At 38.6% G+C, this 25,271-nt stretch overlaps 1 protein-coding gene across 4 annotated transcripts in view; it reads left to right on the top strand.

The window, feature by feature from the left end:
- WDPCP (WD repeat containing planar cell polarity effector) overlaps nt 1-25,271 on the top strand; it is a 146,434-nt gene that overhangs the window by 61,235 nt on the left and 59,928 nt on the right. For all 4 annotated transcript variants that reach the window (XM_027898153.1, XM_027898152.1, XM_027898155.1 and 1 more), the window contains exons 10-13: nt 3,646-3,837; nt 12,402-13,011; nt 17,119-17,307; nt 19,790-19,913. In XM_027898153.1, coding sequence (XP_027753954.1) covers nt 3,646-3,837; nt 12,402-13,011; nt 17,119-17,307; nt 19,790-19,913 — 1,115 coding nt within the window. The remainder of the gene's footprint in view (nt 1-3,645; nt 3,838-12,401; nt 13,012-17,118; nt 17,308-19,789; nt 19,914-25,271) is intronic.

Below are 25,271 nucleotides of genomic sequence, written 5' to 3'. Positions count from 1 at the left end.
ATATATGTGACCTTAGGCAATTGATTTGGTGCCAGTGTATGTCAATTCACTAGTTACACAGTGAAGATTAAAACACTCCTTTTTTCCAGCCCTTTATGTGTAGGTTTGTCTATACCACAGTCACAGCAGCAACTGAAAGTAGCCTAGAGAGAGCTGAGCTGGCTTTAAACTATCCAGCCTGTATGTCAGTGGAAACCAGCTCATCTCAGGCTGAATTACACTGTATCTTGGATGGATTGGGCTGTGCAGACATAACTTATTTCAACCATAAGCTCTTTGGCATCAGGGCAGTCGCTGACCTTAGGTGGAAGTGCTTGGTGCTACAGCAGTATGAAAAAATAATCAGCCAAGGCAATTAACTTTGAACAGGTGAAGTAGGAAAGGGACTGCATCCAATTCACTGCAAGAATGAAGAAGGGTCAAGCCTTTGTCCAAGAAAGGTAGAAAGATGCTGTGAGCAAAGGAGAGAGTTTGTATTTATTTCAGACTGGGTAAATGTTAAGGAAAACAATCTTGTGCTAGCAAATATTTTCCCCTTGACAACCCCTTAGTAACTTGCTAGCTGATATAAGGGAGCTTGCATCCGCAAGGCAAGTTTTTTAAGGATATGTTTAATTTAAGTTTTGCCATAATGTGTTTTAACTTGCTTGCTAGAAATACTTTCTGCTAGGATTAATATCTAATACATTTTCCAGGCTGTTTCAGTTCAGGGCCTCTTTTCAGGAATGGCTTGTGTTTGCAAGATTGATCCAGCCTCCATAACGTGGATTTGAGACAGTTCACTGTTCACTGGGAACTGAGCTGATACATACTTTACTTTAAAATGATGTGCCTTGTGCCTGGTTGAGGCTGTGCTGTGGAAGTGAGTGTGGTGTGTGGTGTGGCTTTTTTTTTTTTAATAGTGCTAAAGTTTAACGAGGAAGCCATGGTGAACTGACAACTGCCTTTGTCACTGGAGTGTGAGGGCCACAGCTCCTGACTTAATGTTCGGAAAAAAGAGAAATATCTGCTGCACTCCTTAATGGGGTTGTTAAGTTTTCAGTTCTTTGCTGACACAGCTGAGCTTCTCAAAACACCTCCGTGTTCAATGTTAACTTTGCTTTCTCTTGAAATCAGTGGGAATCACTATGGAATACTTCACTGCCAGCCAAAAAAAAAGGCATTTGCATTTTTTAATTGAATGTCCTTTTGTGTGAGGCTTGCTAGTTAGGCAGCTAAATATAATTTTTTTTATCTTCAGAATTGCACCAGTGTGAGACTGCAGGAAGTATTATTCACTGCTGCAATAATATTATGTCAGCTCTCTACGTTGATTTAGAGTTCTTCATGGCTGATTTTGGTCAAACTTCCAAAAGCTGAAGATCACAGAGTCAGCACTAGTGCCCCTGTCAGTAGAAACAAAATGGTCCTCAGTTGGAACTGTGCAAACCTGTAATAATATGTAACAATAACAAATGGGGGAGTGGGTAGGGAAAAAAAACATTCCTTAGAGTTGATTTTTTTTTTCCAAGACAAATTGAATCAAAAAGATAACTTGCACTGGTATAGAACTACCACAGGATTAAAATCTGGAGCCAAGATTCAGGAAATTTGATGGTAGCCTTCGCTTCTGCCTCTGACTTTTGGTGTAACCTTGAGAAATGTACCTAGTATTTGGGTTTAAATTCCTGTTTCTAAAATGATATAATTAAATTTCTGTCATATTATCGTTGTAATTACAAGCAACTTCACACTGTTTGGTGTCCAGGCTCGTGGTGGACAAAATTGGAAGCAGTGTTGGACTGCCAGAGTGCTGTCAATAATAAGAACAAGTCAACCATGCTTTCCTCCTCACAGCTTGATATTTATCCAGAAGCTGGGTTTTTTACACAATGCATACCTGAATGAAAGAATTAATCTCTCTATCCTCTTCCTTTCTAAATGATACCATCTTGAATTTTATTTATGCTTTGAAACAATAAAGGAAAATTTATTATATGAATCACTACAGTCTTGAACACCAGCAAAACACAATATCAGCTATTATCATTTGCCTTTTCTCAGTGGCATGAGTCCATGTTTGAGAGTGACATGTCTATTTGAAGACATATAGCTTTACAAAGGATTTGTGGATGTTATTACATATGGAATTGTTATGAACAGTTAATGCTACTATACAGGACTAATTAATTAATACCGGTGGAAATATTTGTGCTTTTCCAACCTAATCAACGTGTTGTCACCCAGTTAACTATTTATATACAGTTCTAATTCAAGTAGCAGCTACCTGTTAGCTTTTGTGTATGTTTTATCTTTCTTTACACGTCTAAGTATTTTGACAAGTAAAAAACAGGACATTCTGAAAATATTGACCTTTTGCAAGTTTTTCCTGTCTGTGGTTTTTTAATCCATTTCAATTTACTCAAGGAGACAGAATAAGGAGTTAAATGTTTACCATGAGAGAACAACATTGGTAATTACTTTGATTTCAGTTCCTTTTGATGTGTATTCAGGGGATGAAGAGGTCAATAATATTATGACCATGCAAATAGAAAAGGGTTCTTTTTGACCATATAAAAACCAGCAAAGGATTATTAAAGCATTAACCTTGATTTTAATGGCCTTGGTTGAGAGCTGAGATCACAATTTGGATGAGCCTGATTATTTACTAAATACAATACATAAATGCAACGGGTTCTTAACACCCATTGCACTCTGGCATTATCGCATTACTGCCAGCCTTTGTTGCCTTGCAGACAGGAATATGAAAGCAATCTGTCATGTAGTGAGACTGGCTCCAGAAGCATTTCTCTGATAAGAAGACCCCCTGCCCTTTGCTAGTGTCTGGTCCAGTAGGCTTAGCCATGCGCTTAATCCCCAGAAAGTGGTTCGATTATTGCTGACCAGCAATGGCAAGATAGTTTTTTTTTCCCCTAGCTATCAACCTTCCATTAATTCCTTAAGCAGAAATGCGGTGCAATCTATATTTCCTTGGCATGTGTCACCCAGATGGTGCACTGCTCATGTTTTCAAATAACCATGCTCCAAATAACAGAGTTTGAATAATAAATTCCACAAATCCTTCCCGAGGAAGAGGCACAATTCTCAAGAGCTGCATAAACTTTACGCATGATGCTGTAGCTCATCCACATTATGCAGAAAAGTATATATTCTTTTGCAAAGCAGATGTTTGTGTTTGGACTCCTTAATTTAGGGAGGAAAAAGCAAGATATATGTTTGCTCAAATGCTGTAGAATATATTTAATATTTGATTATGTCTTAAACACTAGCCTTAGCTCCGTGCTCAGCTTTGCAGAACTTGTCATTTAATATGGCTAAGCTTAAATCCTATGTGGAGGTCGATGCTGTCAAGCAACCATGACTGTACATTTTGGTATTGATTGGAGTCATTGCAGTAAATTCCTTCTTAACTCATATTCCTTTCCATCCCAATCCCCTCCCCACAGATAAAAGGGTGAGCATGTCTTTTTCTGTCTGAGGAGGTATTTTTCGCGTTTACAGACAGCCTATATGAAGATATATGTACACAGTACTCTGTGTGTATGTATACATTCTTTTTCACACACCCAAAGTAAATGCTCCCATTTGCTCCCACTATGCTGTTTTATCACCTCTAATATTTCCTACATTTTTTTCTTCCATCAGATTTCTTATATTGATATACTTGGACCAGAAGGTAGAAGGATGAAACGTCACCTGGCAATAAACTGTATGCAAGATATGGTCATTTGCTGGTGGTCAGCAACTAGTGATGGAGCATGGCCTTGGTCTCCTATTTCCTGTGAGAGGGACAGAGCCAACCTATTGCTATTAGGCTGTGCACATGGCAAATTGGAGGTAAAGTGCTGAACTCTCTTGTTGCATGATTTTTTTCAGATTTGCTAAAGAAGGAACTCTTCAACTTAAATGCATATTCAGCTAGGTATAATGAACAGATACGATCAAAACATAGGAAAGGAAGATCAATCATGCTAATCTTAAAAACAAAGGTTTGTTATTTAATAAAAAAAGCATCTTCTTTAGTAAGTTTACTATTTTCACATTAAAACTGGAAACCTGAGAAATGTAGCAAGGAAGTTATGTCTTTATCACGGAGTAGCTTTGGTGTTGCTAAAACTGAAAATAGAAGTGTCAGAGTTCCGCTAGAAAACTGAGTTAGGAGTTGTAACTGTTGTATGCATGTCTGATGCAATTATTTTATGTTGTCTGCAGTGTTAACTGATAGGCGTTTTACATCTATTTCAAATGTTTTGTTATAAAATTCTGTTTACGCCCAGATGATGTTTAAATTGTTGATACGTGTATTGATCAGATCAGGGACTGATTTTTTTCTAAAAGAAAAAGTCAAAACTCCCCATCTACAGGTGGGAATGTAAGATGCAAGTTAGGACAAAGCTACCTCTTCCTGACACCTGCTTAGCTTACCTTTTTAGGCAGATGTTTCCATTTCATCTATTTAATTTTTATTTCATCTATTCAAGAATCTTTGAATCCAGTTTGTTTTGTCAGGTAGAAAAATAAAAACAGAGCCATCTGGGCACACTCTGAGAGAACCGGAGCCTGAATTTAAAACATTAAAGGTTTTCTGGACTAACATCTTGTAGAGATGCTCCTGTATTTGGAATTTTATTTTCAGTTTATCTTAAGCCACTTCTAGTATGGACTAAAAAGGCATTGACTGTGGGGGAAGAGCACAAACTTGAGGATCAGCTGTGGAATAGATGTTCTGGATTAGCTATTAGAGACTATTCCCCTATAGGGAAAAACCCTAAGTAACACTTTAAAATAAGCCACTCTTACAAACAGCATCCTGTTCTCTTTAATTAGGGAAGATGTAAATGTTTTAATGTCTTGGAACTATTACTTTGATAACTAATATTTGAGTGAGATTTTTTTTTTCCCTTGGAGCTTTCTATATATATTGAAAGCCAAAGAGAAAAGGCAGTTGAGACAGCTTTTCTTTCGTATTTCTGTCATTAGTCACTGTAGAATTGAAGTTTAAATTACCTCCAGCTCTGCCTTCTTTACTTCTTTTCAATTGACCTCTCTCCACTTGCGGTCATCTTTGACTCATCTCTCTCCTCTGCCTGATCTACACCTGCAGTTCTCCATTCCCCCTGCAGCTATGCCAGATCACACAGAAAAATTACTCTGGGAGCTAAAACACGTGGCTGTTCTTTGTAAGCTTTCCCAACCTAGTCTCTGTGCCAGTTTGATATTATGAAACTTCATCCTACTAAGATTTCAGACATTATTCCTTGCCATGACTTCCGTATGTCCAGGTTCAGACAGCAACATTCCCATGCCTTTTTTTTTTTTCTCTTTTTGCATCTTCCAGAAAGCTCCCTGATACCAGCATAGCAGTTTGCAATCTCTGTTTTCTGAGATGTTGTTTAGAGACTCTTTTCTTCTAAGAAATTCACAGAAACCACCCTGTCAATTCAAAGCTTTCTGTGTTTCAATTTTTATCTTATAGGAAGATTCCCAAAATTACAGCTTTCCTCAGCATCTCTCTGTACACCTAGTTTTATCCTGTTCTGGCTTAGACTCTGGTATAGTCCTAAGCACATCACCGGTGGTTTACACAGTGAAGATAACTAACATTCACTGAGGCTTTAGGCCTCATAATCATTTTAATTTGGCCCATATTGTAATAGCAATATAAGAAAACTCTTTTTAAGAGCAGAACTGCTAAATTTGACTTCAATTGCTTTCCATTTTTTGATTCTTTGTCTGTACTTGTCCGTTTCAATTCTAAGATCTTCGGATGAAATTTCTTTTCCCGTATTTATCAATAAAATACAAGCACTGTGCCAGGGCTATGGAAAACTTAGTCATATATGAATAATAAACTGTCTTGCTGGTTGTCAGTTAGGTTGTTCCTTGTACTTGGAATGTTCAGTAAGGCTCAAGACACTCTGCCTATACACGTAGCCTATAAGTATAACCTATGATATTATTTCGCTGAGGTTTTTAACTTAATTTCTCTAGTATTCCTTATGGGCAGGAGTTAAATTCCTGTGCATGGATGGCAGAATGCCACAACCCAGCAGTTCTAGAAGTAATGTCAACCCCCAACCTGCATTTAACTGAGGTATATTTTTCCCCTACAGAGTCTTGGTGGGGGACACTAACTTAACACCCTTAACTTCTGAGGGTCACTTGATAGCTTAAACATGAACAAAAACATAGTTAGCTTTTCTAGAGAGCTCTAAATGGCTGCTCTCCAGGTTAGACACCACAGAAATACAGTGATTCTGTAAGCATGCTTATTTTCCTCTCTTTATCTCTACTCCCTTACCATTTGTAGTATTCTTCAGGTAAATAAAAACAGAGTGTGCCATTGTTATGTATGAAAGTAAATCCATATTTATCATATCTGACCAGTTATATGAATTTTCTCCCAGTAAATGATTATTGTCAACAGTAGAAGAATAAGAAGCATGAGCTGATTCAGTTTAGAGCATTTACCATAAAGAAGTGTAATCAAGTAATATCACCATTTTACTTGAAAATAGCAGTATCAGTTGGATAAAGAAGCATTATTATCTAGAATTAAGAGAAAAACAGAAATTGCTGAATATCAAGACCATAAAGAGCTGTTTGGCATATTGGGTTTGTGAAACCAAGCCCCGGGAAATGAATGGGTGCTACCTGCCCACAGCCATTGCCTCATTGCTGACCTTTGGAAACCACAAAATGACCTGCCAGCTACTGACACTCACGTGTTGGGGCAGAGCAAAGGTAAGCAGGAGCACTTATTTGATACTACTTCCTGCCTGGAAGAATTTTCTGAGTATTATTGGCTGCTCCCCAGAAGAGTGTGTATTAGATGAGGACAGGAATAGCTCTGAGATGAGGCAACCCCTTGTCACGATCATTTCCTGTAACTACACGTTCTGTGCTGGGATGATTCACATTGCCCATGGAGTATTTGGGGTATTGTGTACCTCAGCAGCTTTTTAACTTCATGAAAGAAATACATTTTACTTTTTAAATACACTCTAAATTTGATTTGAATTTTCCTATGTGGCTTTATGTTTTAGCATTTGCTGCGTTTAAGGCTGTAGGTAAGCACTATTCCTCTAAAAACAGAAAGAACTTTTTCCTTGCAAATCTCAACTTATTTTACTGAGTTTTTTTTCTGAGATCAGTGTTTTTACTGTGTTGAATGCTTTAAGATCGGGTGAAGAATTGTCCCATGAAGAAATAAAAGTGCTTTTCTCTTAAGCATTGTCTTTGCTTTGGTGTGTGATGTACATTTGAATACATGCATCCACGTTGCTCCAGGAGTATTTGTCTGTTGGACCTTTGTCTGCTTTCCTATGTGCATTGGTTTCCTCCAGTAAACTCACCCATTCTCTAATTTATTTATTTAATTATTTGGTGTTTGTTTGGGGGTTTTTCTATGTTAAAGTATCAGTCATCAATCATGTTATTTAAATTGTCTCCATGTGGAGATAACACTGGTGTTTTGTTTTCAAAACCAGAAGAGGAATCTTCCAGAAATTATTTCAAACAATTTGCTATGAATAAAAAGGATCTGATGTGAAATCATCTTTGGATTACCTACTTTGAGAGAAAGTCCTGTTGAAATCAACATGAACTTTATTCTGCAAACAAAAATTAACAGGAGGTGCTGATGCCAGGGCTCAGTTACTGTAGTACTTTGCATTTGTCTTTGCCATGTTTATTTTCCCTCCATTTAGTGCTAATGTGAATGACTGAAATCATACTTCAATCTTGTGGAAAAATTAGCTTCCCTGAGAGAGCATATTATTTTTCTTTCTCCCAAGAGAATATATTTAAATTATTGCATCCACATGGCACCTCAGATTTGTGAAATAAACACAGCAGATCTTTTTTTTGTGCCCTGTCCTACAGTTACTGTAGTGCTCAGAAAAACACCCACCGTGTGTGACTGAATGACTGAAATACCTCTCATACACATACAGCAAAGAATGTAAAATCCTCCATGTCACATTGGGTTAGAAGTTCAGTGAATAATACGGGATAAAGATGATGATTATGATAATTTTTGAAAGAAAATAAGAATAAATGTTGACTGGAGATCTAAATAATAAGATTGCATGTAGGACTGTAGGCACAATGCAGCCAAAGTAGTAACCTAGAGTAGGAGCCTTGCATTTTTATTTTAGAAAGGTTTTGAAATAAGGTGGGTTTTTTCCTTTCATCTTCACAGTGCTGTATTTAGAACTATTTTACTCTAGTGTGCACCACACTTCCCACTTTACATTTCTAATTAGAATGTTTGTTGTTATTTGGAACCTCACTGTGTGAAATTAAATAAGCACTTCTTTAACATCCATAAAATAAATCAAACATTTTTTCTCATCTGAAAGACACACAATTCAGTCACAGCAAGCTTATTTCTCTGTTTCTTTTGTTTTCTTTTTTCATCTGCCTGGTAAGCCAATTTTCTGCTTAAGAACTACTGGTTAAAACTCTTACTTGTTTTGATATGTGGACTTTATCCTTTCCCAGTATTCTGTGCAAAGATTTGCATTGAGAAGAACGATACTGCCCACACAAGTTAGTGCTATTATTTTTTCTCAAACGTAAAATGAAAGAAAGTGTTTTAACTAGCAGAGTTCAGGTCCCTTGTTTATGAAGATTAAGAGATTCCTTTACTAGGATTCTTATGATTCCTGACTCTAGGATTTGAGAGCCTGGCATTGTAGCATCCCTCATCCTGCTGATGAGCAGATGCAGAGCTCAGGCCAGTACTGCAAGAGGAAGACAATATAAATGTGCAGTAGTGGTGCATGTCTGCCACATTAATAAGGGAAATAAGTATAAATTATGTGGACAATATTTAAATGCTTGTACTGTATTTTTGTAGCATTCACATCACAAAACTAAAAGGAACTTTTAATTTTTTTAATTATTTGTGTATTTATTTTCCACAAAGTAATTGGTGTTACTTCATGCAAAGTACTTCCAGAAATCTTTCCTGGAAATCCAAGGCTAAGTGCTTAGGCCAAGATTTATGGAAAGTACTTAACACTGAAAGAACTGTACACCCTGCCATGTGACCTTACAGCTTAGTGTTTCAGATCCACTGCCATGTCCCCTCCTCCAAATATCTGACAGTTGTCCTACCCAATTCTGAGGAAACTCCTCCAGCTTTTGCTTCCCCGTTCCCTAAGGAAATGATTTGTTAACTCCTTCAATGAAATTCCAGAGAACTGCTGCTTACCAGGAAGGAATCCCACTGAATTCCTTTAAATGGACCGCTAAAGCACTATGTGCACTACATTTACCAGCAAGTGGCTACTTACCAGATACAAGAAGAGTTGGCAGAATACCATCTTCTTGGGGAAGAAGAAAAGTTTTGATTATTAGACTTCTTATCTTTCAAAAGCATTATTTTAGCCTTATTAACATGTCTCTGTAACTGTGTGTCTCTCTGCTTTACTTTTCCAGTTAGCGGCATGAAGAATGAATAATAAAAAGTAATTTCTGACAGAGAAACTCAAATCTTCCCTCTGAGATGAAAGGGAACATCCATTTTTTTCTCCTTCAGAATGCCAAGTGGCAGTTACATTCAGTAAAACTGGAAGCCAGAACAAAGAGGTCTCTCAGCTTGATACTCTTCCTGCAAGAGGCACATGAGGCCACTGATGCATGAGATCCAATCTAAGGAGAAATGTTTCTCTTGTTTTCAGCCAGAATATGAACAGTAGTGTCTTGAAAAGTTTCCTTTAAGCCCTACGTGTTTAAACATTATGCCAAAACTTATGTTTTGAAAGGCAGCAAATAGTCTTTCTCTCCTTGCAGGAACTTTTTCCTGGTTTAGAATTGTGTTATATACATCAACTAGCCCTACCCTAGACTTCATTTCAAGGATTTGTTCTCGAAATTATGTGAAACTAGGAAGCTTCTCATCTCAAGACTCATTCGATTAGCCTTCCAAAATGCAAGATTTTACTTTCTTTTGAATTCAAAGTAGTGGTCATCATTTTGTCCTACTTTTGCTCTAAGAAGGCAGAACAAAATTATGAATTGGGTGCAGTTTACTTGCTGACTCTGAGACAATCATATGGTAACGTTTACTTTTTTGTGACTGTTTCCATTGCTTTTTTTTCACCAGTCACTCCTATGGAGTTGTGAAATCCATGTTTCACATCTTTTCTTCTCTATTGTCATAAGCTTCAAGGCCAGCCTATCTTCAGAATTAAATAGTGATTTCAGGCTTTCATTTCTCATAGGCTTGATTATTGTGTGGATCCTCATGACTTTCTTGTAGCTTGTGAGGAGATGTCCAGAGAAAAACACTGGTTTGGGGTCAAAATATGTAGCTAATTAATGCAGTGCATTGAAAGCTGCCACAGGAAGACAGAAATCTGAGTCCCAGAGGCCCTCAAGGCTCATTTCACTGAAGTTATGGAAGCTTTGAAGACTTGCTTGGGCAAGACTTCTGTTTCACACGTTTGAAAGGGAGCTCCCTGGGTCTCTGTACATACTCTTAGGAGAAACTGCAGAACAAACAATACCACTTCACTTCGCCTTTATTTGGGGTTAGAGAACTCTGTGGTCACAGTAATCCTTTGTCCACGATAACCTCTTTTAGGAGTTTCCTTGCTATGCAATTTAACCCCCTAATAAACACACTTCAGCAGCTCTAACATCTGCACGGCAGCCACTGCAACATTCTGTGGGCATAAAACGCCTAGTTGAAGAGACCAAGTCATTGGTGAGGGAATGATTGAGGTGAGAAAATGTTTTTCAGACTGTATAAATAATGTAATCTTTTATTTCCTCTTTGGTATATATTTTCATTGACCACTACTCTGTTGAGATTGGTTGCTGAGGTTTTCACAGGTTAGGTGCATTGGCTTCTGTATTAGGTGCTTTTGCATTAAGTGGTTCTCTGCATGCTGCTCATCCTAAAGTAACAAAGACTTTTGTATTAACTGTCAGCTGGTTTCCAGCCAGAGAACTACAATAATCCTTTTTTTCTTTCTTTTGAGTGAGAAACCTTTTTGCTGACAAAATAAGTAAAGTGTCAGAACAAAACATCCTAATCAGCCCGATCAACATCCCAAATAGCTTGTTTATAAACTTATCAGTTGCTTCTGAAGTAATGGGTGGTATGCCAAAAGATCTGAATTTTTTATTCTCTTTTGCAGGATGAAAGGCTAAATTATGTGTTCAGTTGCTCTTGTGATCTGTGGAAAACAAATTTAAATTGCTCTAATATTATGTGTGCATTTCTGTTTTCGACTGAAATTTCCAGGTCTCCTTCCTCATCCTCTCTTCTTTTAATCACATTTTTTACCTCTTTCTATGTTAGAAGGTGCTTTCATACCACCTGAACTTAAGGGGCTTCCAAAAGTTGTGGCAGGTCAGCAACTTTAATTTATAATGTGAAGATTGCTGTGGGTATACCTGAGGGCAGGGTTCGGCTCAGGCTGACATTTTCCTTTCACTCTTTATTTCTGCATGAACGAACACCAGCAAGTTTCTGACTGACTTGCACTACTCTCATTATGCTAGAGACATGGGTTTTCTCACTCTTTCAGAGAAATATCTTTTCATAAGCTCATTTGCATCTTATTTACAGCTGGTTTTTCTCCCACGGTTTCTCTACTCGTATCCTCTACACCACCTCTTGCTCAAACCCAGATATCATAGGACATGGATCTTCACTGTCTCCACTGCTCCACTGTTGTCTCCCCCACTATGGCACTTCCCATGTTTCCACACTAGAGATTCTTGCTCTTTGCCAGCTACTGTCTTTTTATCACATCCTGTCTTTGTGTTCTTCTTCCAGTTCATTCAACTTTCAAGTACCCCATAATGATCCCCCCTTTTCTGCTATCACAAATTCATCTATTCTGCATCTAAAGCTATGTGACACCAAAGAACATCTACCACCTACTCATTTGGCAATATACAGTAGATGTTGTTTAAACATGCCATTGTTTCTACCACTACAGTGTAGTATTTTCTGTTACCATGGCCCAGAGCAAATGAATCTTCTACACATGATGCTCAGAGTAATCTACTATAGATTTTTGAGTAATTTTGGGATTTCTCCCCCAGCCCACTTGTGAGTAAGCAGTTATTGTGATATTCTGCTTGGTTTCACTCTTACTAACATTTTTAAGACCATCCCCTCTTTTATCTTCTATTCTGCTAACCTAATATACAGGTCTGGACAAACAAATGCAGCTCAAACTATATTGCAGGGGTTTTTTAAGTGAAATGAGTAAACCTTTTAGAAGTTAAAACAGTAGACTCTAAAGAATGCATATTTGTTTTACTTACTGACCCACAAGGAAGTGTATTTGCAGTCGCTTATTTTTAAATCATCAAAGTAAGAATAAATTACTACAAATGACTGCCAAAACCTCTTGGATTTTTTTTTTTTTCAGGTTCTGAGTTTTGTGCGTACAGAATGGGATCCCCTCCATGCCAGCTTCAGCACTCACCAGCCCTACCAGGTGCACACAGTGGAGCACTCGGTGTCGGCCACCAAGGAGCCCATGGCCGACAGCTGCGTCTACAAGTGCCTCAGGAACAAAATCCAGTGTGCAGCCATCACCAGGATACCGCTGCGATCCAGGGCCATCAGCTGCTGCAGGGATGTTACAGAAGACAAACTAGTCCTGGGCTGTGAAGACTCCTCAATAATTCTGTATGAAGCCTACAACCAAGTAACTCTGTTAGCCCAGGCAGAACTGCTGCCTGCTGTGGTGACCTACCACCCTGCCGGGGCCGTATTCGTGGTCGGCAGCTCTCAAGGGGAGCTGCAGCTTTTTGACACAGCACTGTCCCCAGTTAAAATTCAGCTCCTGGCACAAGACTATTCACCTGAGGCGACTTTGCAATGTAGTAAACACTTTGAGGTGCCTAGCAGCCTCATCCAGATCCAGTGGGCTGCACCTCCAGTTCCGTGTGTCAGCCCTGACAGCATTGATATTCATGATCTTTTGTTGGTTAGATTTGACAAAGGACCCTTGGGAGTACTTCACTTTAAACCTGGTAAGTTCCTAAGCACATATGGTGAACCTTGAGCTCTCAAGGAAACATCTGTACCCCACAAAGTTTTTTGTAGTTTGAAACACGCTAACTTTAGATACATGGGACTCATAGCCTTTAAAGCAAATTGGTCCAATAACATCTGAAGATATGAACCAAGGAGTTTTTTATCTGTTTCACAATGACTTAATACGTTTTCATATGGGACGGGCAGGATAGGACTCCAATCTGTTGTCAGGTCAGCATCCCATCATGTTCCCCATTACTCTAATAGAGCATAACAATTTATCATACAGAAAATTCTTCTAATCTGTAGTATATAACTTTAGGAATTGTATTCATCCTGTAGCAATAGCCTTAACAAGGTGAAATAATCCATATTTAATAATAGAATAGTAATGCTATTTCTTTCCCAAATTATTTTTTTGTGTGTATGATGTATATTTGTCCCAGTACTCTGTTTTTCTGGCTTCAGTACATGAAGTTGCACCTTTTCTTTCCTTGAAGACTTCTCACAGAAGAAGAAAGTCCTTCATAACCTTCAGAGAAGTTTGTTCTCTCAACTAATTTGCAAGGAGTTGCGAATAAAAGAATTAGTAATACTAATTTTAGAATGTATATAGCACTTCTCATTTTAGGTGTAAGGGGATTCTGAAAGAGTAAACTCACAACTATCTTCCTCTTACAGGATAACAAGAAGCAGAAAAGGAAAGCTAAAGTGCTTTCCAAGAGTTACACGGTGAGTCAGTGGCTGAACTAAGAATAAAACCCCTACAGTGGCTCATCAGTGAGAACTGTATTCATTTCATTCAAGTCAGGCAAGTTATAGTGGTGTAAATCCACTGTGAGGGCTAAAAAAACCAGTCATTCTTAAACCTTCTGACCCCCAAGCCAGTGTTTCAGCAGGGCAGGCAGTCATCCTGGAAAATTTCAGCATTTTGCCCATTGTCCAAGAAAACAAGATTGCCTCTCTGGATCTTCATGGGTGTTTTTAATGATTCTTTTGTATAAAGCTATTGAGATTAGAAACAAGCCTTTTTTAAAGAAAAACAAACAAACCCCAAGAAAACCCTAAGACAGCAACCTAGTTGACAGTAAGATTTAAAAATCTACTTTATTTCTTTACTTAATGAGACACACATGTGCTTTTGTGTGGGAGAGCCTGACTAAAAATACCGCAGACCTAAAAATTTGAAAGACTGAATTAATAAAACTTAACCAAGCATGCCACTGCAAAAAGGTAAATTAATATAATAAGATGTTTGCAACAAAAAAATGTTGGATTGACTTCTAGTTGTGTAGTTTTAAAAGAGCTGATCCGGATTATTGCTGTTATCCAAAAAAACTAATAAAAAACCTCTTTGCAGGTTATCATTTATTTTGAGATAATTAGCTGCATTAAGTTCAATGACAGGTTTAATAGTTGCAGAGCACCCCAGAACACTAATTATAGCAGCTATTTGATGTTTTTGTGCATGTTGGCCATTTGAAAAAAAAGAAAAAAAAAAAAACACCTCCAAATTATCTGAGTCCTGATTTCGGCTGGGATGGAGTCGAGCTGGAGGCACTCTACCCACCTCTACCTTGCTTTTCTTCAGTCCTCCCTTGTGAGGTTTTCTCACAACAGCTTTCCAGAAAGCACAGCTTTCCCCTTGCTATCTTTAGCACATTTATGTTCTTACCAAGGCAAGCAGGCTCTCAGTACAGGGATTTAGAGGCCTTTCCTGCTAATTGCCAGCTTGTAAACTTAATTGGACTGTCTCCCTGGGCACCGTTCCTAAATCAATTAGGCAGTGAGTTGGCTGTCACCTCCTTTTCCCAAGCAGGTTGCCTGGAAGCGCACCACCCAGGAGAAGTCAAGCATCCAAATGGGAAGATGTTGACCTCTACAGCTGAAAGTTATCACATTTTAAAATTCATTCTGTATAATTACTGTAAAATCTCTTCTAGGAAGAAGGCAAAGCTCTCTCCCTCCTTCCCTCCCTCCCTCTTTGTAGTCCACTGTGCAAAAATATGCTGTTCTCTATTTCATCCTAGTTTTCAGCTTTGCACATCTTCTGCTTAGTTTGCCACACTCCCAAGGTAACTGTGTTGATTAGTGAGCCCTTCTTCACAGCCTCAGCAGTTTTTGGGTCTCTGCTATACAAGAAATAATGCAAATATAAGTTATACAGAAAATAGAGGGGTCCATGACAGCAAGACCCAGACAGACATTCAGGACTTAAATAAAATCCATGATTAACACATGGCTTGGAATGGTTTCCCACAGAAGTCTGTTAAGAAACTCTGTCAATGAGAATAAGCAAATATGTTTTTAACTTCCAGCTATATTATGATTTTGGGCAAGTTCTCTGAATTCTCCATTGTGATGTCTATCGAGATGTATTTCAGGAAAAGATTCATATTAAATATACCCTCAAACATTAATGGCAGATATCTTTGGTGTCTAATGCCAAACTCATTTCCAAAAGTACTGCGGCTTCTTGTCATTGATGTCAGCCTAGATCTTGGATAATGCCAAACGTGGTACTCAGTGCCAGTGGTTCAGCATTGCTGGCCTCAAAAAGCATTTTAAATATAATATTATATTTAATTAACATGAAAATAAGTACTTTTACCTTCACTTAGTTGTTAATGTGAAGATTGCCCAGCTTCTGTAATACTTTAAAAAACTAAACATTTAGAAAGAATAAAGTCTGCCATAACTATTAGGTATTACCAGGTTAAACATGGCTATTACACATTGTAATGTCCACAAGCTTTAATACACGCAAAAACATTAGAAAACCATGTCTTTTCTTTAATGATGCTAAAAAAAATTAAGTATTTCTCTGCTACAAAATATAAATTTGTACGGTTTTTTGCCCCCCAAAGCATCACATCTGTATTTGCAAGTTCTCAGCAGGTTACTTCTCCTCAAGCTATAGTCAGATGTTTTTCTTTTTTTTTCCCCTCAATTCTTATTTTGCATCACAAACAGTATTCACAACAACATTTACGAAAGTTATGTGAGGTATGTTTTATATATATCAGGTCTGCTTTTCTCTGTTATCAGACTTTGTTTTCCTCAGCGAGTCATATGGCTTTAATATCAGTATTGAAATTGAGTTTGTTCCCTTTCTCATCGGAACTTTTTCCTTCAAATTAGTTTTGACAAACAAGATCAGAATATAAATTGGGAAAGTAAAAAAATAACATTATATTTTCATTTAAAGAGAGAGAAAAAGTAAACTTATTCTGGTCTCTAATATTTGGAGGAGTACTGACAAACTCACTCTATCAGAGTGAGCAAGACTTGCTAAAATGCCGTGTGTGGCCTATGTTATATGATCTTCTGGCTAGTCAGAGGCAATAAATAACATTACTTTCTGCAGCATTTCAGACACCTTTTCTTCTCAGAAGCTGAGACCTACAAGTCAAGAAGCATTCTTATGGCTAACTTGTTCTTGGTTTCATGTACAACCATAATTCAAAGGTCTCTAGGTGTTGGTAACTTCCATGATATCCCCTCACAGTAAAAATGCTTCACTTAGAGAATATTACCAAGCTAGAGGTAGGTTCCAGAGACGTTGCAGTATGGAGATTAATTGACTAACAGTTGCTTTGAAGTTGGAGCTGCTGTACACTTGCATACACGGGTACACTTGTCACACAGTTTGTGTGACACAAATGCTGAGTTTTAGTGTTCTTCAGTAGTATTTTCCTACAGAAAGGAGAAAATTGTGACAATTAATTTATTATTTATTATTATTTATTAATTTATTACCTATCATACAATTGTGATAAACTGTGAATAAACTTTTCCTACCGTGTCTAAAACGAACTTCATTACATGATGTTGTTACCAGTGAGTTTTGGCTACATTCTCTCAACCTCCGTGTGTGAAATTCACTGCTGATTTTTCTCTACTGTCCAAAGCACACTCAGCCTAAATATACCAAGATATGAAGGAGCTACCTCGTGTAAAAATTTAATACTGAAATCCATCAACTTAATTTTAAACAATGGCAATTATTTTTAACTGTGCTGAAAAGTAGCCAGCTACTGTTTTATGTACTTTGTATCAAAGTATAAACCCATTATCTTTGGTTTTGATATTTCCTGTTAAAGGTGTGATCACAAGAGGACAACTGGGCCTTGTGGAAATCATCCACCAGTACATTCATTATGATGAGATACATGAGGCAATTAATGTCCTGAACACCATGAACTGGAACACAATGGGTCATCAGTGCTATATCTGCTTGAGTGCCATTTGCAATCACCTTCTTAAACAAAAGCTTACACCAGACAGGGAAGGTAAGAGACTGTTTATATTTCTAATGTATTTTTGTGGTTTCTTTGTAATTCGTATGTGGATTATGGCAATGTATTTATTGACTGTATAAAGAAGACAATAGTGAGTATCCAGACAGCCAGATTATGGTGCTTCATAATCACATATCATATGTAGACAAGTCATTTCAATAAAATCTGGGCTAATGTGTTGACTACATTTTAGTTTGTATCAATAGTGATACTAAAATAATGCATATTTTAATATACATGTGCTATAGGCATTACTTAATATATGGCGTTAGCATATATATGCTGTAACTTCACTGCATTCTATAAATTTAGCTTATGTTACAGACAAATAGTACAGGATTGAAATGTTTTTAGATATACGTGCTGAGACAGCACCAACTTAAGGAGGGATGTTTTCCTGCAACAGGGAAAAGAGATTTTAGTATGTTTTTTAAGGTGCTTTTGAAGGGTCATTCTTTCATTACAAGATACAAAGTCTTTGAATACACTATCCTCTGCTGCCTCCTTTAGGATTAAAGCACTTGTCCTCACTGTAATCTGGCCCCCTGCAGTAGTAGCTGGGGTCCCTCACAAGAAATTATGAATTTTAGGTTTAGCCCCATCTCTGCTGAGACCTGTTGTGATGCCTTCCTCTTGATTTGCTGTCTATCTTGAAACTCAATAGACTTCAAGATTTGATGTGCCTTGATTTAGTGAAGGTGTTATCCTCCAGTCTAGCAGGCAGACAGCTGGACACCAGGCATCTTTTGTAGCAAGAAAGAATACTTAGGATTCTGACATGTTTGATGATAGAAAAACTCCAAGGTGTCCTACATTGCTGCCAAACCATCAGCTATCCCATTTTATGGGATCTGATTAAAAAAGTCTCTGCATTGCAAACATGACATGTTGATTCTAAATAAAACATGCTTTGAAAAGGACCTGTGAAAAGGGCTGAGCATGAAACTCTTCTAAAAATATGCACATTATAAACAGATGTCTGTGTGTTTCCCCTCACATGCAGCTCCCTAACACTGTTTACAGCAGAAAGAATTTTATTCCATCCAGGAGTTATTCTATCTGAGTCTAACAAATTTGACATGGTAATTTGTTTTCTTTTTTATTAGCAAAACCCAGTGGGGCCTTTTATTTATAGTGATGGGGCAGTTATCTCTGAGATCTTTATCCTGCCTTCAACATCAAGCTGAGCTGTCTAATGAATCTATAACTGTGCTAGTAGTTGCTCATATTCCGTGTCGGTTGAAATGTTTCAGAAGTACAAAACATGCTGACAAGAAAACAGCAATGGCAAGAGAGTATGTCTTGTTTTTCTATTTTAATCTAAATTGACTGCTGCCTTGAAAGAAAATGCTTTTAAAGTTCGACTTATCTTACTATCTAGATTTAAGATAACACAAAACTAGTTTACTAACAATTTGCCTGTGTTACTAACACAGTACTACCAGCTGATTTAGTGCTGTCAAGCTAATAAAATAACATATAACTATTCTTGGAAGGAAAGAACCATTATCACAAAATGCAGAAATGCATAGTTCAAACAAACATTAATAACAGCAAATCAATGAAATTCTGTTTGTCTAATGAGGCAATGTTATATTTTCCCTTTAAAGCAAGGTTAATATATAGAAAATAAGTATATAGTAAATTCTCCCTGTTCTGCCTACAAGGCCTTGTACTATGTTGTTAATTCTCAAGCAAAATTCACAAGCATAAATATTATTGATCAATTAATTTCCTTTCAGCTAAGCATATGGGACACAGAAGTGTGCTGTGTATTTACTTGTATTATTTATAATTTTGTATTAAAAAATTGTAGGAAAATGCCTAAGAGCTTGAACTGTGGAGTCTATCAGTCAGAAAATATTTAAAGCAGAGAGAACTTGTGTAATGAAAGGGTTTTATTTTATTGATTACAAGGGAGGTTATCCTATTTCCCACCACTACATGCTGTCAAACCCTTAGGGTTTTTAGACCCTTTTATTTAAAATTTTTAAAGAACTGTGGGCTGAAGGAGGTTCCTTAGACCTCAAGGCCATCACAAAGAGGGTTCTGTTACCTGCTGACCTAACACAATAATCCCTGAAAAACCGAACTCCCTTGTTGTTTGCCTAAGAGGACAAAGATGATTTGAGCTAATTGAGAGTTCATCTCTACTGGACAATCTTGTTCAAACTGTATTACTCTTATGAGTCACTTTTAGTTGTCGGCTGCTGGTGAGAACTTGATGTGTTATAGACTTCATTATCCTTTTCATAGCTTTTATTGCTCAAAGTCATTGTCAGCTCTGCCTCAAAGTGAAAGTTTATATGCACATTTGTGCCTGTACAGTCTGTCATATTTTAATTTCATCTGTCCTACAACAACATCACATTTCATCAGTGTTTGAGGAATTTGACTGACTGCAAACATGAGCAACCTGTTGTAATTGAAACTGATTCACTTGCTTCATGGCTGCTGTGTTTGAACTCCACAGCACAGCTTGAGGCAAGCCTTGGAACCTTTTATGCACCAACAAGACCCCTCTTGGATACCACTGTGCTGGAATACAGGGACCCAATCAGCAGATATGCAAGAAGGTTCTTCCACCACCTGCTCAGGTGAATGACAGTTTCAACTTCTATCAGCTTAAAATTAATTGCATATTTCAATAACAGCCTACTTTAATGTGGTTAACATTTTCCAAGAGGACCACCCCTGACAAAAATGCATTCATTGTTAATGTTTGTTTAACTTGCACTTTGTTCCTTTCAAATAGAGTATTTCAGATAAAGTGCTATTCAGAGCTCTTCTGTCATCAGTACACTTAAAATGAATCACCCTTTCCCTTTTAGCTTGATAGAAAAAAGATAACATGCTTATGAGAGATTGATATTCAACAACTGCTTTTAGATTAGCTATTGAAAGAGCTTACAAACTTGGAGAAAACCCTGCTAGAACACAAAAGAATGCTGCATGATCCAAGACATTCCTATCTTCGCACCACTGAAATCTGGGCATTTTGTTATTCTTACCTTTAAAGTTCTCAAATATAAATTCATGTTCCAGTAATTTTCAGTGAATTTTCAATTACATTCATGTAAGAGGAGAAAATGAAATGTTGAATTTGTCTGTAAATTATATAAAATCATGGATTTGGGTTTGGAAAGGACCTTAAAGATCATCTAGTTCAACCCACCGACTACAATGGGCCGGAACACCTTCCACTAGACCAGGTTGCTCAATGGCCCATCCAGCCTGGCCTTGAACCCTGCCAAGGTTAGGGCATCCACATCTTCCCTGGGCAACCTGTTCCAAGTGCCTCACCAACCTCACAGTAAAGAATTTTTTTCTTATATCTAACCTAAATTTCCCCTCTTTCAAGTTGTACCCATTATTCCTTGTCCTATCACTACAGTTCCTGACAGAAAGTCCCTCTCTGTCTTCCCTGTAGACACCCTTCAGGTCTCCGCACAGCTTCTCTTCTCCAGGCTGAACAGCCTCAACTTTTTCAGCCTGTCTTCTTAGGGGAGCTGCTCTTACCTTAGAAAATACCAAATTCAGCTAGAATTTATAGTGATTGGTTTATTGTTTTATTTTGCCTTCAAAATAATAGCTTTCATTTCTGTAGTTATAAATATCATTATGCAGCAGCTTAACCTGTTCATTTGTTCAACAGCACCTATAGCTGAAACATTCCCTCTGAGAATTACCCAGTGGATGAAAATAAGGATAAATTACCTTATGAAAGATAAATTCGTAACACCTTGTTGAGGAGTGTAGCTGGACATAGTGAAAAGACTTACAATGCACCCTTTTTCAGTGATTCATCCAGATTGTATATACTGTCTGCATAGGCAGAGCTAGGAACTGCAAGTTACTTTGATAGCACACTGTGCTTTTTTTCAAATCCTAAAGAAAAATATTTTATATTGTCTTCCACGCCTTGAGCCTGAAGAGGATCATCTTACTGGTAAACAGGTCCATTCCAGTGGGGAAATTATTCCAAGTGGATGAATGCTCCAATATTTGCATAGCATGCACCAGCCTTTCACTGGAGTTTTCCTAATACACATGACCACAACAGTGGGCACAAACTCTGCTGTTGCCTTTCTCCTAGAAACCAGCAGGGAAGATCTGTTGCAGCAATGGCCAACTTGTGGTGGCTGTGGGCCAGTTGCCTGCGGAGGACAGATGCAGAAGGAATGCCTTGGAGATTGCTGAGAGGTGTAACTATAGTGCTCTTACATCTGCAAGAGAAAGGTGTATTCCCTCTGACTCAGGGTTTGCTTCCAAGTGCTAGCAGGCATGCAGAGGCATGGGGCCCCAGCTAAGCTGCCAGCCCTTGGGGCTGCTGAGCGCAGCTGAAACACTGACTCAACTTTCCTAAAACAAGAACCTTCAGTGTCAGAATGCTGCCTGGACAGCGTGGGGCACAGGCAGGAGGTGTGTGGAGAAATGTTTTATCTCCACCATAAAGCAGCGCTTGAAAAATCTGTGATTTTGGCAATTTTGGGAAAAATATGTGTTATTTTGCTGTTTTCCTGTTGTCAAAGGGATTTGTATTCAGCTGAATCAAAGTGATAGGATCGTGTGATTGCTGCATAACAGATGGTAATGCTTAAAGCTTATCTCAGAAGACATAATCTAAGTACAAAATTAAATGTTCAAATACGGGAGATTTATCTGATAGAAAGCAAGGAAATGGTGTTCAGAGCTGATCATTATTGCATTAAAGTGGCTGTGCCTTAATTGGGGTTTATTTCCTTTTAGATGTTTTCTTAAGTGACTGGAATGATTTGAATGTAGGCTAAGTAGGCTAAGCAGAGAAAACTACAGATTTGTTGGGGAATGGCAAACCGTGGCTCTGGGTAAATGAATGCCAATCCAGGCATGATGCAATGTCTAGGAGGATCATAGGAGACACAGTGCTCACTAATTCAGGCACATGGAAGTTGCAGTTGCTGCTATTACATCTGTCAGTGAGAGGCCAGCAAGACAAACCACTTCTGCCGGACTGCATTTACAGCTGTAGGTTCAGAACAGGAGGAAAAGTGAGAAGAGAATCATTCTCTTTCCCTTTCAGGTCAGCTTGTTATGCCCCTGAGGATACTGAAAATGGAGTTCCTCCCACTTACCTGTTTGTCAGAGACAGTGGCTGTTTCAGGGGGTCAGGAAGCCTACATTTTAAGTCAGTTATATGCTCTGTCTCAATCCTTGTCATTCCAAAATGTTGGAAGTCAAGGAGACAAGGCAGAAGGCCAGCTTGACTGAGCAGGGATCTTCTTTTGGAGATAAAGCAAAAAAGGAAAGTGTATGCCCAGTGGAAGCAAGTTCAGGTGACATGAAAGAAATACAGAGATGCTGCTCACCACTGTAGAGAGAAAATGTGTGTGGCTAAAGCTCAGTTGGAGTTGAAGCTGGACAGAACTGGGGAGGAAAATTAAAAGAGGTTTTTTTTAAAATACATTAATGGCAAAAGTGCAGAAATAACATCAGCCTGTTACAGGGTGAGGATGGTCACCTCACAAACAGGCACATAGACAAGGCAGAGAAATTTAATGGATTCTTTGTTTCTGTCTTCAGCACTGATGATGAACTAGGGGGGTCCCAGTGCCCTGAGCTGGAGGACCATTCCAGTGAGAATTATAAACTACAAGTTGACCCTGAAGTTGTGTGGGATCTGCTGCTTGAGGTGGTTCCCAACAAATCTATACGGCCTGATGGGATTCATGAGAGAATATTCAAAGAGCTGGCTGATGTCATTATGAGGCCTCTCTCAGTTTTTTAACTGTCTTGGGAATCTGGAGAGGTCTCAGTTGACTGGAAGCTGGCTAACATTGTCCCAGTTTTCAAGAAGGGCAAAAAGGATCACCCTGGAAACTATAGGCCTGTCAGTCTCACTCCAGTGACTAGAAAATTATGGAGATTATTCTGGGAGATATTGACAAACACCTGAAGGACAACACAGTCATTGGTCACAGCCAGCACAGCTTCATGAGGGGAAAGCCCTGCTTGTCAAACTGATTTCCTTTTATGACAAGATAACCCACCTACTTGATCCAGGGAAGACAGTTGATATAACCTTTTTGGATTTCAGTAGAGCTTTAAAGCTTTTGATACCATTTCTCACATTCCTCAAGGGAGGTAATTGTCCTGCTCTGCTCTGCACTGGTGTGGCCTCACCTCGAATATTGTGTGCAGTTTCGGTCACCACAATATAAGAAAAATATTAAGCTATTAGAGAATGTCCAAAGGAGGGCAACAAAGATGGTAAAGGGCCTTGAGGGGAAGCCTCATGAGGAGGGTCTGAGGTCACTTGGTCTGTTTGGGCTGGAGAAGACTGAGGGGAGACCTCATTGCAGTTACAACCTCCTCATGAGGGGAAGCAGAGGCATTGATCTCTTCTCTCGGGTGACCAGTGACAGGACCCAAAGGAATGGCCTGAAGTTTTGTCAGGGGAAGTTTAGGATGGATGTTAGGAAAAGGTTTTTCACCCAGAGGGTGGCTGGGCACTGAAACGGGTTCCCAGGGAAGTGGTCACAGCGCTGAGGCTGACGGAGTTCAGGAAGCATTTAGACAACACTCTCAGGAATAGGGTATGGTTCTTGGGACTGTCCTGTGCAGGACCAGGAGTTGGACTTCGATGATCCTAGCGTTTCCTTTCCAATTCAAGATATTCTGTGGTTCTGTGATTTGATTTATTCGCTTTTTTACCCTTATTCATTTAGCACTGAGTGCTTGCAGGCTTGTTACAAATAACTAATGAATCTCTTCAGAGTGAATTTTTTTGTTACAACAGATGTGTTTGCATGACCAAACAAGAAGACTTGAATGCAAAAGCCCTGTAAACTGCCAATGCCAACTTGATGCAGCACTAGGGAACATTTTGTTGCTCTCATACGAGCATGAGGAGACAAAAGTGATCACTTTGTACCCTATTGCAGCAAGAAGCAGAAGACACATAGTGCTTCCTAAATTATGTGCAGTAAAATTGTGGCTGATATTCAAAAAGTATTTCTTGGCATAGAGTAGGACCTTCTGCAATTCATTTGGGCTTCAGAGAAAGCAAGCAGCAGATGCACAGAAGTTAAATCTGGTGGATAAGGAATGAAGGAGAGAAACTCAGAAGTTTGGTAGAAAGGGTGAGGAAAGTAAGTGGGGTTAGGAGCATGAGTAGAAGAGAAGGAATTGGGAATAAAGGCCTAAAGGAAGGCATGGGGATGTACAGTGTCCTGCAAAGAGGGCAGAGTGGGACTACAGAGCAAAATGGGGGAAGGCGGCTTATGATATATGTGGTGGGCTACAGAGACCAGACACATAAGGGATGGACAGGGAAGGGTGGAGTCTTGCATACAAGATTAAAACATTAAAACACTCAAATGTTTCTAGATCTGAATCTGAAAAACGTTCATATAAACAAAAGTCTTCACTCCCCTCTCCAGCTTTCCTTTGAATGCCCCACCAATCTGCCTTAAGCCTTTTCTAGAAGGACCCACTCTGGAGAGAGGAATATTAGTTCATCCTACATGCTGAGACAATCTTTGACCTGCCTGCTGAGTCTGCCAAAAAGGTGCCAGTTATTGTTGTACTTTTAAAGATGTGAGTGTCTGTATTTACTAGAATTGAGAAATGCAGTTACGTTTTCAGAAAGGCTATCCTCACCTAGCCATGTGCCAGCGATTTTAATCGTTACTGTAGGCTGAAAGGCTGTACATCCAGTTGCAAAAAACTGGAGACGTGCATTTTGACATTATCATTGAGACTACAGGCTACCTATATTCCTACCATCAGTGAGATCAGTTTCTAGAAAATGGTAGCAATGCAGCAATGGTAGGTTCCCTCTTCAGGTATCAGGCACTTTAGAAAGAAGATGCTCCATCCAGCCTGGGATGGGCAAAGGAACACTGACAGCGTGACTGAAACAGATCACAATCAGGAGGAAGGAAAATGCTTTGCAATATATTCGACACAGCCCT

Source organism: Empidonax traillii, unplaced genomic scaffold, assembly GCF_003031625.1.
Source record: "Empidonax traillii isolate 1590-97213 ecotype Southwest subspecies unplaced genomic scaffold, ASM303162v1 scaffold580:size560489, whole genome shotgun sequence".
Classification (NCBI taxonomy): domain Eukaryota; kingdom Metazoa; phylum Chordata; class Aves; order Passeriformes; family Tyrannidae; genus Empidonax; species Empidonax traillii.
The sequence above is the reverse complement of the archived record's forward strand: the minus strand, read 5'-3'. Positions and strand labels throughout refer to the sequence as shown.